General features: G+C 40.8%; 1 protein-coding gene across 1 annotated transcript in view; it reads left to right on the top strand.

Moving 5' to 3' along the window:
* LOC103732319 (contactin-associated protein-like 5) overlaps positions 1–9,784 on the top strand; it is a 431,937-nt gene extending 422,153 nt beyond the window's left edge. Inside the window, exons 13-14 of the mRNA XM_008830875.2 lie at positions 5,827–5,898; positions 9,317–9,784. Coding sequence (XP_008829097.1) covers positions 5,827–5,898; positions 9,317–9,513 — 269 coding nt within the window. The 3' untranslated portion in view covers positions 9,514–9,784. The remainder of the gene's footprint in view (positions 1–5,826; positions 5,899–9,316) is intronic.
* Positions 9,785–15,799: the final 6,015 nt, after the last annotated feature.

Here is a 15,799-nt window from a genome sequence, read left to right as displayed (position 1 = left end):
TGAAAATTAACAAGTTGGCAACATTAACCACATATATTTATTATAATCCTAATTTCAGGTGATGTGAAATTATAATTAAATGCATAGTTTAAAATGTACATATCATACATACTTACATAATGTTTTGTGTGTTTATGCATAGTCATATTGCTCATTTAAGTGGATGCTATTATGTGGATTAAAGTAATCATGGTCTATGAGGTTATCAGGAGGCTAAGGAAACTAAGATTAAAATCAGTATTATGTTCTAGCTTTAATGACAAATAACATTATAGAAGACTTGAGCTTTGATCCCCAACATCCACATAAAAAGCCAGGTATATCAGCAAGCCCCTCTAAAACCCATGCTGGGGCTACAGAGCCAGGAGAGACCTGGGGCTCCCTGGCCAGATTGTCTCTCTGGAACCAAGAGCTCCAGATTCAACAAAAGAACTGCTCTCAAAATCATAAAGTGGAGAACTATGGCAGGTGACCCAGATATCAATCTCTGACCTCCGCACATGCCCACATATGAGAACACACCACATGCACAGGGTCACACAGGCATGCACCATGAGCACAAAAATAAGCAAATAAACAGTTGATATATCAATCACTTAATCTAGTAATCCTGCATTTATGTGACTGGTGGGAACATTCAGTCATAAAAACTTACTCATCTTATAATTTTGTTAACATGAAGTTAATACTCTTTAACCATCAAACCCCAAGCTATTAACAAGTGTCATTCTACTCTGATCCTCTGAGGAGATGGGTTTTTCCTTCTTTGTTATTATTTCAGATTATTCTTAATATATATGTTAAAATTTGCATTCCTTTTCTCATGTCTGCCTTATTCTGCTTGTATAATGTCATCCATGTTTTTGAAAATTAAACAATCAATTCTATGAGGTTGAGAGATATTCCAGTATGTGTGTGTGTGGGGAGGTGTAAAAGCACAATTTATTCATGGATCTATTGGCATGTATGTTGTTTCTATAGCATGGCTATTTTGAATAATATTACATGGTTATATAAACAGCCACATCCTAGCCCTCGATTTCCCATTATATTGTCAAAGCATAATAATCAATATTATGTAATACTTCATAAAAACAGACATACAGGCAAAGGCCACAGGCCAGAGAGCTGGGGAGCAAACTCATGTGTTTGTGTTCAGCTAATATTTGGAAAGATAGTCTCTGTAATAAAGGCCTCTGGGAAAACTAGATTCTACAAGCAAATAATGAAGTTGGATCATTGTTTTACACTATACAAAATTAACTTGACATGGACTTTTTCATTTAATTATAAGACTTGAAACAAGCTTCTACAAGAAAATACAAGAAAAGAATTCCTTGATGTCATCTTTAAAATGATATTCTTAGGGTTGGAGAGATGGCTCAGAGGTTAAGAGCACTGACTGCTCTTGCAGAGAACTGGAGTTTGATTCCTAGCACCTACACAATGGCTAACAACCATCTGTTAACTCCAGTTCCAGAGGGATCTGACACTCTCTTCTGACCTCCACAGGCACTGCACAACATGGGTACACCTACCTACATGCAGACATTACACTTACACACATAAAATAAAAATAATAAATAGTTTTAAAATAAAATAAACTTAAAATTAAAAAATAAAATGATATTTTAGTAGATATGATCAAAGCATGCAAATAACAAAGGTAAAACAAATAATTGAACAAGATGAATTCTAACTAAAAGTGGATCTGCACAGCAAATGAAATTGATCTGATGAAAGCAAAGATTTACAAACCCTGTATCATCTGCTGTGTAGTCAATTTTGAAAATGTATTAATGGATGTAACTGAACATCCAGAAAACAAATAACCTTTTAAAATTAGGTGAAGCATCCAGATAGACATTTTTTCAACAGGTGACACAAACTGTGTGTGTGTGTGTGTTTGTGTGTGTGTGTGTGTTTGTGTGTAATAGATAGATATATACATATGTTTATGCATTTAAGCTAAGGTATTAGTTTTGGAGGAGGGAGAGTTAAAGCTAAAATGTGACTTTAAAATTTAATGGTTGGGCCAGGCATGGTGGTACATGCTTTTAATCTCAGCATTCAAGAGGCAGAGGCAGGCACGTTGGTTTCTGTGAGACTGAGGTCAGCCTGGTCTAGACAGTGAGTTCCAGGCCATCTTGAGCTACAGGAAGACCTTGTCTCAAAATGTCATAGATTAGATATATAGATGATAGATAGATAGATAGATAGATAGATTGATTGATAGATGATAGATAGATGATAGATAAATATATAGAAGATAGATAGATAGATAGATAGATGATAGATGGATAGATAGATGATAGATAATCTATGTAGACTACTTATTAAGAGATGCCTTCCTGAAGGTTACATTGAAGAATCAATCTACCAAGTATGGATATAAGTTTGATATATGTGTTCCTTTTAAAGTTTGTTAAATCATGTTACTGAAACTGTCCCTGTTAGATCTGAAAGGTTTTATTTCAGCATAACATTAGGAAAGAGTAGAGAATTAGAATTAGTGATTATGTATTAAACTATTAACATCAAAATATGCTTGAAATTGAGAAATCTGGATTAATATCAAGGCTATATTTGTGTATAATGTTAAAACATTATCCATGGACTGAATAAATTTGGAACAGCTGGAAGAAGAAAGAGAAATGATATGAAGCTTTGTGGATAGTTAAGATTTGATTATTTATGAGGAAGCAGGAGGACTTCCGGGAAGAAATTTTGACATAAGGACCTGAAAGAATAATAAGGCTATGCGGATATAGGAGGTGTGAAGTTGAATAGTTCCCATTCCTTCCCCTCCCAACCCGCCTCTACTCTGTCCCTGAGACCTTATCATCTACCATCCCCCTTTCTTCCCAATTCCTTCCCTCCCTTGCTCCCTCCCTCCTCTTCCTTTCTCCCTGCCTCCTTCTCTCTCTATATCTCCATTTCCCCTTCTAAGTTTTCCTCCTTCCTCTCTATCCCTTCCCACCTCTCTCCCTGTCTCCTTTCCTTTGTCCCCTCCTTCCTTGCCTTCCTCTTATTTCCCCTTTTCCCTCCCTGCTGTTCTCCATCTTCCTCTTTTCCGGTCTCTGTCCCTGTCTGCCTCCTGGCTTTCCCCCTCTACTTCTCAACCTTTCTTTCCCCTTTCCTCCCTCCTGTGTTCTTCCCTATCTCCTTCTCCTTCCCTCTTCTTCCCTCCCTCCCTCTTTGCCTCCTTCCTTCTCTCCCTCTCTGTTTACTTTCTTGCCTGCTTCCTCTGTCCTTCCATATCCCTTTCTCTCACTTCCCTCATTTTCTGACTTCCTTTTGCCTGTCTGTTCCTTCTGCCTCCTTTCCACAGCTATCACCATCACCATGCTGTCAGCAGATGCTGTCTAAATGCATACCTCTCTGTTGTTCAGCATAAGAGACCACCAGCAGCAGGAGCAGGAGCAGGAGCAACAAGCAGGAGCAACAAGCAGCAGCAACAGCAGCAGCATGTTTCAGTCATGGCAGCATTTCTTTAACTTCACGCCCCTCTCATTTGACATCCCAGCCTCTCATTTTAATCTTTCTTATATCCATCTTTGTGAATCTTGAGTTTAGACTTGAATCCAGAGTAACCCATGCACACCCTCACTCTCTGTTTACTCAGTTCCACAGGAAATACTCACCAAACACCTTCCACAGGTATACATGCACAGCAGAAGTCAAGTCTTATGTTTAATGACATGTAGAAATTGGTTTTCTCCTGAGGCTTTATGTCCCCTTGTAAGCCCAGGGTATGTATGTTCACATGTGTCCATATAACACAGTTGTAGCAAGAAGCAAGAGGTACTGAACACTTACAATGTATCAGGTACTATTCTGGAAGGTATATTAACCTGTATAGGCTAGATGGAGCTCAGTTGGTAGAATGCTGCCCAGTACGCTGGGGTCATGGGTTTGATCTCCAGTATGACGTAAAACCAGGCAGAGAAGGAGGAAGGGGGGAAGGAAGGGAGAGAGGGAACCAGACAGACAGAGAGGAAGACAGAAAGGGAGGAAAGGAAGGCAGAAGAGAGGAGGGAAGAGAGGGAAAGAGAGAGGGAAGCAAGCAGAACTAGTGGTGCATGCCTATAATATCAGCACTTGAGAGGTGAAGATGCGATGCAGGAGGTTCATGAGTTCAAGGTCATCCTTGGCTACATAACAAATTCAAGGCTTGCCTAGAATACAGGAGACCATGTCTCAAGAGAGTAATTAATATAAAAATTTTGTGCAGTTCTTTAAAATTCTGTGAGGTGCGTCCTGTTCCTCTCATTTGGAAAGTAAGGATATTTCAGTGGCATGTAGTCCTGGTGACTTCATTAAGGGTGTTTTATCAGCTGACAAACCAGTTAACTATGCACAAAATAGGGGACTGAGCTGTGCTAGCACCAAGTTCTCCTTTCCTTTGGTATTTGGACAGGGGTGAGTATAATGAAAAGAGATGTGGCATTTTGGTGAACTCCTTGCTTTGAATTCTGACTCCTCCATGAGAGATTCTGAGCAAATTACAGTGTTCCCAATCTTTCCTTATCTGACAAAAAAAAATAGTGTATAAATGGTCCTTCCTTGCTGAGCAGATGATAAATGACAATAATGACAGAAACCATTCATTGAGAATGTAAAATGCACCATGTCTAAAAGTTGTATATGTATTGTGTACATGCAAGTAGGGATTATTACTCACTTTTAGACTCAGTCTCAAAATAACAGTGTGGAGACCAGTAGAGAGATACATCCCAGTGTAAACCTCTGGCCTCCACACATACCCACATAGGTGAGTGCATCTGTATGTACTTGTGTACACACATAGACATCACACATGCTCACCCCCACACAGTAAACAAATAGATAAAAATGAATCTTGTGCAATGTTACCAGCTCAGCACATGGCTGAACAGGGAAGGGTACAAGCCCTAGTCTGTGTGGCTTTAAACTTGATGTTTTACTTCTTGTATTATGTACAATGTGTGCATGTGCATCGTATATACGTTTCCAGCATATGGCACACAGGACAGCTCCTCTGTCCGAGGGCTGCTCTTGGGGTGCTGATTCTTCCCTGTAGGTAGACCCAGATATTTATGCAGCTAAAGAACATACTCAGACAGAGAGGCAGGTGTGCTTGGGGTCAGAAGCAGCTATTGGAAAGAAGTTGTCCAGTCTAGCAGAAGTCGGCTTAGGAGATGACTGACAGTGCCTGGGTCAGCACTGCCTGCACCAGGCTCAGCTCCATCCCACAACCTACTTATACACTGATAAAGTCATAAACAATGGGTTGAAGGGATTTTAAGCAGCACATTTTAGTTATTTTTATTTTAAAAGATTTAATTGTGTGTGTGTGAGAGAGAGAGAGAGAGACAGAGAGACAGAGACAGAGACAAGCAGATCAAGACAGAAAGAGAGAACAAACTCATGCCACAGCATATGTGTGAAGGTCAAAGGATAATGTTTTAAGAGTCGCTTCTCTCTTCCACCTTGTTTCTAAGCAGGTCTCTCTTGTTTCTGTGGCTGCTCTACATGCCTGAGCTTTCAGTGGATTCTCTGTCTATGTTGGTATTACAGATGTGAGTCAGCCCATCTCACTTTTCTGACTTTTTATCGGGGGTTCCAGGAATTGAACTCAGGATGTTAGGCTTGCGTGGCAAGCACTTTTATTCACTGAACCATCTTGCCATCCCAAGTAGCACATTTTAAATGTGTTTACGTAGGTTCCTTTCAACATGCTAGTTATACCTATTTGCAGGAACTGTTATCCCCCACACGTGTAGTTGTCTTCTCTCTCCTTGTGCTTTGAGTGAAGAGTGACATTTTGTCTTTTTCTCCTTGCAGATCCATTTGGAAAGACAGATGAGCGGGAACCACTCACAAATGCAGTCCGAAGTGACTCAGCAGTTATCGGAGGTAAATCATTCTTCATTGTTGAAGTAGGGAACACACACACACACACACACACATACACACACAAATATATTCCTGCACTTTGCAGAAAGGCATTGGAAGCCTTGCTTAGATATGGCCACCTAGTACCCAGAACCAGGCACTGTCTACCAGACCATTAGTTTCTTCATGATTCGTCACACATTAAAGGGGGGCTGTGACCCAGTACCGGCAGCTCTGTGCATTCATCCCGCTCGAATTCACCAGGTAACTGAGCTCTGAGCCAACAGCTAGACCATTTACTCACAGATACAGAGCCTGGATCTTGTTTAGAGCATCCAGTTGTCACTTCTCCTAAAGCACAAACAAAGTGAACCAATAAAATTACATGTGAGAAGAAGCCACACTGGGGTAGACAGATGGCCCATGCTGCAGTTGTAGGGTTTCCTCCACCCAGTGATTTGGGTTACATCTAAAATGAACTGGGTGACACTCACAGTATGAGGCTTCATATCCAACTGTCCATCTGGTTATGGATGCAGACCTTGTCTACTCTGCTCAAAGCTCAGCTCCTATCTCCCTTTGCTTTTCTGTTTTCTTGCTGCCTGTGGGCCTCACCCCACCCCTCTTTATTCTGCCTCAGCCTGGCTGCACTTGCAGTAGTTTAATGTTCCCATCTGGGTCTTGCAACATAGAATGACTCCCAAGCCCTGTTTAATGTAAGATGCCTGAGAGATGGAAATCTATTTCCATCTGAGAGCTGTAGCCCTAGCAGGTGCCCCACCCCTGCTTTCTTAGCAGCTGGGATGAACACATCCAAACCAGATGGAGTTCTGTAAAAGTTGACAGGAGCCATTCGTTTCACTTCTACTTAATGAGCTCCAGCTTCGGGTCAGACCTGGTGCAAAGAATAGGGATGCAGGATGAAAGATATTTACTGCCTTTCTAGAACTTACAGGCGGGCTGGGGAGGAAATGGGCAAACAGACAGTAAGCAGAGGTCCCTGTTCCAAGGGCAGAAGGAGACAGAAGTGTGCTACCACAGTAACACCCCAGGACAGAGCAACCATGACCTTCCTTAAGGAAATTCTTCAGATATCCATCTGAGCTGAATGTTGCTCCAGGAGAGAGAGTTGAGCTTGTGTTTTATTTGGCATCAATAAATGCCATGGAGAATTTTATAACTTTCTCCTCCAGTAATTTTTCATTTGATAAGAAATGACTTTTGTGAGTCCTGACTTTCCCCACTCATTTGCACTCCTTTGAGTCTCTTTAATGAGGGGAAACTTATCACAGTCCTACAGGAGATTCCTGAAGTCTTGCACAGCCTCTAGCCTTCAATAACCCCTTCACCAAGACATTAGCTAAAAGGACCCTTTGTCATGCCATAAACTAGAGTTCAGACCTGGGAGTCATATACTGTCATCCAGGTTAAACTATCACTTTGGTGATTTTATTCTGCTTTGCTCTAAAATAGTTGAGGAATATGTTACACAATGGTTTAGGAATGTATGAAAATGTAAGCTGTCTTAGTTATTGTAGCAGACCTTTATAAATATATTTTTATTAGTTATTTGAGATTTTCATACAGTGCATTTTGATCATGTTCACCCCCTCCAACTCCCAACTCTCCTCAGGCCCACTGTTCCATCCCTATCCACAAAATTTGTATCCTCTCTGTTTTTTAATCCATGGAGTCCATCTGTGCTGCTTATATACTATTGAGTGACTGTGTGACTGTCCACTGGAGCATGGTCAATTTATCAGTCAGAAATTGATGAAACAGTGGGAGGCATAGGCAGAAGCAGGCAGTTCTCTTTGAGATCACCATCATCCTGGTCTGCATAGGAAGTTCCAAGTCATCCAGGGATGCATTATGTGACTTTGTCTCAAAAACAAATGGTGGCTGGATACGATGGTGTGTGTTTTTAAATCCCAGAACTTGTTGGGAGGTAGAGGCAGGTGGATTTCTGTGAGATCAAGGTCAACATGGTCTATATGGGGAGCTCTAGGTCAGTTGGGGCTACTGGGAGATCCTGTCTCCAACCCCATCCACCAAAATTGGTGGAAGATGGGCCAATATATATAACTATCCAATATCTAATTCATGTAAATCATGATGAACAACGACCAACAATAAGTTTATAAAATAGGTACTTTTCTCAGTATTTAGACTACTTAGAAAAAAAGAAATACCCAAATATACAATTTATCAGAAATGAAATAAGCTTTAATGACCAAAATTTCAGTGCTTCCTTGATATTGTGTGAGTGTGTGTGTGTGTGTGTGTGTGTGTGTGTGTGTGTGGTTTATTTGCTTGCTGGCTTGTTTGTTTGTTTTGTGATGAGATCTTACTCTGTATCCCAGGCTGTCAAAACCGCAGAGATAGCATGAAAGATCTTGAAAGATCCATGAAAGAGCCTACAAAGTGAGATGCGAGATGTGAGAACCAATTCCTGAATGTTGTCTTCTAACCCCCCACAAGAGCTTTGGCACCTGCACACCTGCACACACACGCACACACACACACACAACATACACACACACATCATATACATCTCACACACATCATATACACCACACACATACATCATATATACCACACACACACATCATATATACCACACACACATGCATATCATATACATCTCACACACATATATATATCACACACACACACACACACACGCACACACATGCAGATTTTTTAAAAACCTCACAAGAAATTCTTGACTAGGCTTGGTGGTACAGCATATGTTAATATGTATAAATCCTATTTGATCCTCGGCACCCAAAACAAAAGCAGTTACATTCTGTCTAACCTCCCAGGAAGCCCCTGCCCCTGACCTCTCTGGGTTTTCCAGTTGAAACACACGTTCCTAAAGATTCAAAGCTAGCATCCACAAATGCCAGAGAACATGCCATGTTTCTCTTTCTGGGTCTGGGTTGCCTCACACAGGATGATTGTTTCCACTTCCATTCATTTATAAGAGAAGGTTGATCAGGCTCCAGAGGATGGACCAATATCCAAGAGAATTTAGGAAACACAGATTATACTTGATAGGCCTTAAGTGAGGGGGTAGGATGGTGGAGCTGGTTCTGAGAGGAGATTCAGGAGGGTTTCTGAGAGAGGAGTTCTGAACACAAGAAAACAAAACAAAAGCCAGAAACCACAGAAATCCATGTTCTATCTCCATGTTTCTGAGAAGGCATTCTTAGGCCACCAACAAAATATTATAGGATTCAAACTGGTCTACTCCTTCACCACTGTGCAAGAAGAAGATTCTGTAGTCCCACAGAAGATCTTTTTTTTTTCTGGGTATGTGGTAGAGTTGCATTTGTGTTTGGTGTTTGCTTTGTTGCCTTTTTCTCCTCAGTAATTCCTTGTCTAGACTAAGTTTTCTATATCATGGCTTTCTTCTCTTTCCACTCCTTTTCTACAGGGGTCATAGCTGTGGTGACGTTCATCACCTTCTGTATCATTGGCATCATGACCCGCTTCCTCTATCAGCATAAGCAGTCACACCGGACCAACCAGATGAAGGAGAAGGAATACCCAGAAAACTTGGACAGTTCCTTTAGAAATGACATTGACTTGCAAAACACAGTGAGCGAGTGCAAACGGGAATACTTCATCTGAGATGCTGCAGGGTCGCCTAATCCTCTTTTGAGTGGTTGTTTGTTCTTTCTCTTTCTCTTCTCTCTCCTGTCTTTAAATTTAAGCATTCTCTTTCTCATGCCCCATTCCTTCTCTGGAACACACCCGCATCTCCAACAGCATTGATCCCCTTAACCCAACTCAGGAGACCAGGCAGCCATGACTACTGCCATCCACTGACACACGTGTCATTGTGCAAATGACCAGACACAGACTTCACTATTCTAAATAAGGAAGAGGCTTGCATGTACATGTGCATACTCATATTTTCCATTCCAGTTTCTAAACTTCACTCTTCAATTTCATAGACACTTGGTCTGGAGCTGGTGAGCTCTGTGGGCTGGTGGATATTTAATGATAGTCTCTGACAGCCTGCTTCATCTTACAGCTTTTAGGTCTTGAGAGGAAAAGGGGGATTGAAAGGGACAAAGACAGAGTTGGATCCTCCTTTAGGCAAAGACATGTTTTATGAGCCCAACAGAGAGGCTGGATCTGAAGGAAAGCCTAAACCCACCCACATGGAGAGAGCAGAGTTTTTTCTTTTAAGCTCCCCTGTGAGAGCTCATGTTATACCACAGGAAAGGAGTTCTAATCAGAAGTGGAGTCATTGTGTTTTTCTGCAATTCTGGAGGAGGCAGCTGTTTGAAAAGTCTCAAGGCCTTACTTCTGGAAGAAAGATGGGCCTAGTTAGTGTGTGATACAAGAACCAGTGGTCATTTGTCCTGCCTGTTGCCCTCTTTTGCTTAGGGCCTGACTGTCTCTGGGCCTGTTCTGAGGAGAGGCAAGGAGACCTGGTCCCTGTGAAAGCTGTGAAGGGAGAGGCTGCAGTTCCTTGTGCCTGTCAGCTCCTCACTGCAGCTTTGAAACAAGGCACTAGGATAGTCTAGTTTCTAACAATGACCGAGTATGCCAGGGGACCCAGGGCAGAGGGACACGCTTCCAGCCTGTTAGCTTTGGTGCCATTGTACAAACAACCGGAGGTGTTCCTGTAAAGTAAGTTAGATTCCTTGCCATAGGCAGCCATCAGTCCTGACTTATCACCCTCTAAACAATGACACTGTTCCCCTGGCTGTCTTCAAATGTAGATTGACTGGGAGGAGTGAACGATTAATTACCTTGCTCCTTCTCACCACTCTATTTTGAGGCAAATACTTTAGAGCAGCACCCAATAGCCTAAACCTGGGAGAAGCATGGACGCAGTAGCCTAAAGCTAGGAGGCTTTGAGAAGGGTGCTAGGATGTAGCTGCTCCAAAGGCTATAAGACCACCTTCTCTGGTTTAGTAAGAAACGTTAGGTTATTCCTGGGATTGCTTTGCTGAGGTTAAAAAAAAATAGACACATGCATGTACATTGTGACAGCGTTGAATTAATTCAAATAAAATCTAAAGTAGTACCTGTTTCTATGGAAAAGCATAGACCATCTTAACTCAGCTTTAAGGAAAACTGAAAAAGATATGAAAAATCACTATGCGAAAGAAAATTGTCAAACAGATTTTTCCCTTCCATCCACTCCAGAAAGAGCTGATGAAGAAAGAATATTCAGGTTAGTAGGAGTTACATTCTAGCATGGGTGTGATGAATTTACTCTGGCCACTGGGTTGTTTTATAAAGGTGTGGGACTGGCTAGCCTATGTGGCACTGTGGTCACCTCTAGCTCACTGTGTGATTTCAGGGGCGCCCTTAGTTTGTGAAGCACATCACATTTTCCAATCTGCACCTGGTGTACACAAAAGTATCCCTGTGCACATGCCCCATATGCTAAATAAGGCTGTAACAAATCTCAGGCTTTAGATTCTTTTGATAGTGAAATATATAATTCATTCCTTCAAGAAACCATCTTAAATTTATCCATGGGGTAGCAAGATGAATCCTCATTATTTTGCTGTAACAACATGCCTAACTCTGCTCTTGGACCATCTTGGAGAAAAAGACAGAGGCGAAACCATTCAAATGCTTCAGGGTGTAAGAACCCTCAAAAGCAAAGTCCTCTGGCAGGAGGCTGACTGAACCGCTTTGCAGGGCAGGTTTGAGTTGCCCAACAAGTACCATGTGTCTGTCTGCCAGCCTTGGCAGTGGGAATGCTGTGGTCTTAGTGAGTCTCCTGCCTTTGAGCGCTCAAGAGTCTGGGGCAGAAGGAGGCCCACAGTGAGCCCTCACTAGCTTTACCCATTCCCACCCCACGCTTTTCTTTCAGTTTTAGAGCTTTGGACATAAGGATTGCATTTATAATCACAGCCCACAACTTTGAGACATTGTTCTAAATACATTTTCTTTCCTTGAAATTTTCTATGAATTCCTACATAACAACTTCATCATTTAGGATGTTGTTACACTTTTGCTAGTGAATTTCTTTTAAAGTGATTCTAACAAGGATACGTTTTTATTTTTCTAGCTTTAATAAGACAAATGACCACTTAATAAAATGAAAAATCTTGAAATTCCATTTCCCTCTGCCCTCCCTTCCCTTTGCTCTGATTTTCACTTTTGAATTTTCTGGTTCTATAAAAAGACTGCATAAGTCATCTTTTTGCTTGGCTACATATTCCTTTGTCACCTGAAGTAAAAGTCACACTGAAGTGCAGTCAGTTTAGCCCGAAGCATCTCCAGTAATGAAACAGGCAGGCAAAGGAAGGTGTTAGTAATAACAGAGACTCTTACTTATTCAAGTCCCTGAGAAGCAAGGACCTGGTTTTGCTGATGTGAAGCTCCTAGATAAAAATAGAGGACTGGTACAGCCAATTCAGCATGTATGATTTCCTTATCCATATGTATTCACTCATAGATAATGATGTTGGATGGAACAGGTGAAGCCCATCTTTTACATCGGCATACCAGAGTCTACTGGCATTCTCCCTGCATGCGAAAACTGTGTGGACAAAGACACTAGGTACCACAGATCCAAAGGTCAATGATGCCATGATGGTACACTATTAGAATCTCAGGGTTAAACCAGAATTATTTAACAACTCTAGACAATGCTACATCGTACACCATTTTACACCATGTGAAAGGTAGTAAGTTGCATCCTCACAAACAAAATACACATTGTTGCTAGAAGCAACTGCTGGTTCTACTTGTGATGTTAAGATTCATTTGGATTTATGCAATTATTCAATTATTTGTCTCCATCTTTAAGCAATTATAATCTAAAACAAGACCCAGAGCATTCCAATCCTTCCTTAATCACCACTACTTACTATGGCATATGAGTTACCTGACTGTATGTAGTCACTTTGATTGCTATAATTTCCCCTAATGTAACAGTCTTTTGATAACTGCTGCTTACAAAAATGAATTTGTAGATTATTGTCCCATTATAGTAAGACCAAAAGCACCTGTGCAATTTCACATTCTAAGGAGCTATTTTACTGGTATTATTTCTATCAAACAGATCTATTAATTCAAGCAATAATAAAGTTGCTTTCCCTAAAATACTTTTAATACCATCTCTATCATTCAGTTTATGCATAGGATAGATTGCTGTGGTTTCCAAGAATTAGACTAGAGAAATATGCATTTATCATTTCCTAGATATATACCTCATAGCTAGCTTAGCCTAGGTTTATTTTAAGGACCCTGAAGCTGATATTTTACAACAATTTTTATTCTCTTTAGAAACAAGAGGTGACACTATCCTGGCATCTACCCTTTATCAGAAACAGGCCCACCACAATTTGACAGGAACAGGATTAGAACAAAAGAATATGTAGTTCTCTTTTCTGTATTCAGTCATAAGACATGCAGGAAATTTCCATGACTCCAAGTATTTTGTTGGCACAGATTGTACAAACATTTACTGCCCTTGAAGCATAATAATAACAGCTGATTGTTGTAATAGAAATGTGCACACAGTGCTATGGGGCACAGAGCAAGGACTATGCACAGATACATTGCAAGCCAATTGTCAGTGACTTCATGAAGCCAACATGTTTCTGGAAAATTTTTACAGTTATGTCTCTCGTTTATTATTTCTTTCAGAAATAAAACAATCTTTTTTGCTCTTCCTCAAGCGAGATAGCTATCCATGCAGGCAAATTTCTGTAGAGAGAGGTTAGTTAACCCTTTGGAAATAACACAACACGAATTCGACACATTTTAAAGGATGCTACATTTTCTGTGTTCTATGAGTTCAGGTTAAGGCATTCCAAATGCATGACTTTGCATAATTCAGGCCCCTGTGGTGACTTGAAAGTCTATGGGGGGGGCACAAAAACAGTCTCTGTTTCTACCCTGTCTTTTTTTCAGCTCTTTTATTGACATACACTGATGCCATTGTTCTTTTAGGTGTCATTGAAGCTGGCTTGATAGTGTAGTATTTTCTAAAAATCCCCTTTGTCCTAAACAACCATTTGACTATACTTAAGAAAGCCTCTGAGAACAAGAAAGTGACTACTGAGTGAGTAATTTACTGAAAAGAGATGACCATCCAAATAGAATCATACTTCAATGCCCCAAGTGAAAATTTCCAATCCTGAAGGCCATGTACACTCTCTCTTGACACCATGTTAATTCAACTAGAGGAACCACACTGGGAAGGTACAATCAAAATAGGCCTATGATATCCAGGGATATGGGCATCAAGCCTGTGCAACTGTTCCTAAGAAAGTTGTCGTTAGTTCTTCTACAAATTTCCCTCACTTCTTTTGAATTCCCTACAGCTACAATCCATCAAACTCCTGTTGCAACCCAGTCTGCCAAGAGGCCTTTGAGATACCTGTATAGCCCTGCCATTTCATTCTTCCCGAAGCTACTACTGGTTATGCTTATTCCTCAGTTGTCCTATGGGCCATATAGCAACTAAATAAATAAACAGGCATTCTTGTACCTGTAAGTGGCAAAGGAGGCTAATGGAAGGGTGTTACAGGAAAACTCAAACTTTCTCCAGTTCCTGAAAGATAGCTGAGTGCTAGTTCATATCTCTCATGAAGTCTGAAAGTGTTTTCTTTTAAAAGACTCAGAGTGTAACTGAATTATGACTGCATATTGCATCGTCCTTAGGTCCTTCTTAACATTTCCTCTTACTGTCTCACCTGCATTCTTCCTGAAGCCACCTGTGAAGGATTATAAGCTCTGTATTCACAAAGTCCAAATAGTTGAACCACCTAAAGGGAAGAAAGTACAACACATCTCCACACAAGCACATGCGTGTGCATACATACACACACACACAGAGTAAAAGGAAAAAAAAACAATAATAGGGCTGTTACTTAAGCATTATCCAGGAAATTCTATATACATATCTGTTTGGTGGGGAAAGAAACATTACCACTTTGTGTTTTCAATTCTGTAAATTCCTCATACAAGGTTCTAATCATTGTTTTGCTATTTTTGAGTCATCTATTTTTCTCTTACTTTGCACTAAGGTATTCTGGGAAGAACAGAGAAGCACATTTTTTAGTGAAATATTGTACTTTGTAAGCTAGTTGTCTGTCTTTTGTAATGTTTGTAGTCTACAAAGTCGCTAAACAGACATGAGCAAGGGTTAAGGTAAAAGTTGATGGTCATGTTTCAACCAAATTTGCTGTGAGCTTATCAAGGAGGGAGAGGGGATGCATGGAAGCAACCAGTGGCTGAGGAGGTGAGGAGGGTCAAAGCTTTGAGCATGAATCAAACATGGCTTCTTTCCTCCTTTTCTTGGCTCCTAACTCAGAAGTGTCTTCAGTGCATTTTGATCATCATCTTACACGTTAGTGAAGAGGCAATATCACTGGCCTTGCGAGAGAAATTACTAATTTTTGCAGGTCATTTTCACTCTACCCCCATTGATTTTCAAGGTTTGTATTTCACCAGGATATTCCCATGGTGCTTTGGAATTATCACCACAATGATTTAATCTGCCTGGGCTGGGCAACCAGATGAAGCTTTAAGGAAAATAAAACTCATCATGATCCTTAGATGGACTGCTGTTAATCAGAATCCCTGTGGATGGAAGTTCTGAAATATTGGAGTCAGCCTAATGGACTTTCCTTCTCTTCCTTGGCCATGCCATCTGTTGGCATGCCATAATAAAAGGTTAAGATGTTCTCCAACCTTGGCAGTGCATAATCCAGAGAGCTACCACCTGATACCCTGGGAACAGTGCTTCCCTCAGTCCTCCTTAGTATACAAGCTAACCTTATACCATATATCAGGTTAAATTTAGAACAGTTCCAGGTCATGACAAAGCTTATGCGTGTCAGTGATTACAGCCCAGCCATATTTTCATTGGCATCATTCTGGGTCATGCTTCAGATCCCAGCAGTAAGTCACAGAGGCCTGAGGAAAGGCA

This window comes from Nannospalax galili, unplaced genomic scaffold (genome assembly GCF_000622305.1).
Source record: "Nannospalax galili isolate Female #2095 unplaced genomic scaffold, S.galili_v1.0 scaffold633, whole genome shotgun sequence".
Classification (NCBI taxonomy): domain Eukaryota; kingdom Metazoa; phylum Chordata; class Mammalia; order Rodentia; family Spalacidae; genus Nannospalax; species Nannospalax galili.
This window is presented reverse-complemented; position numbering and strand designations above follow the sequence as displayed.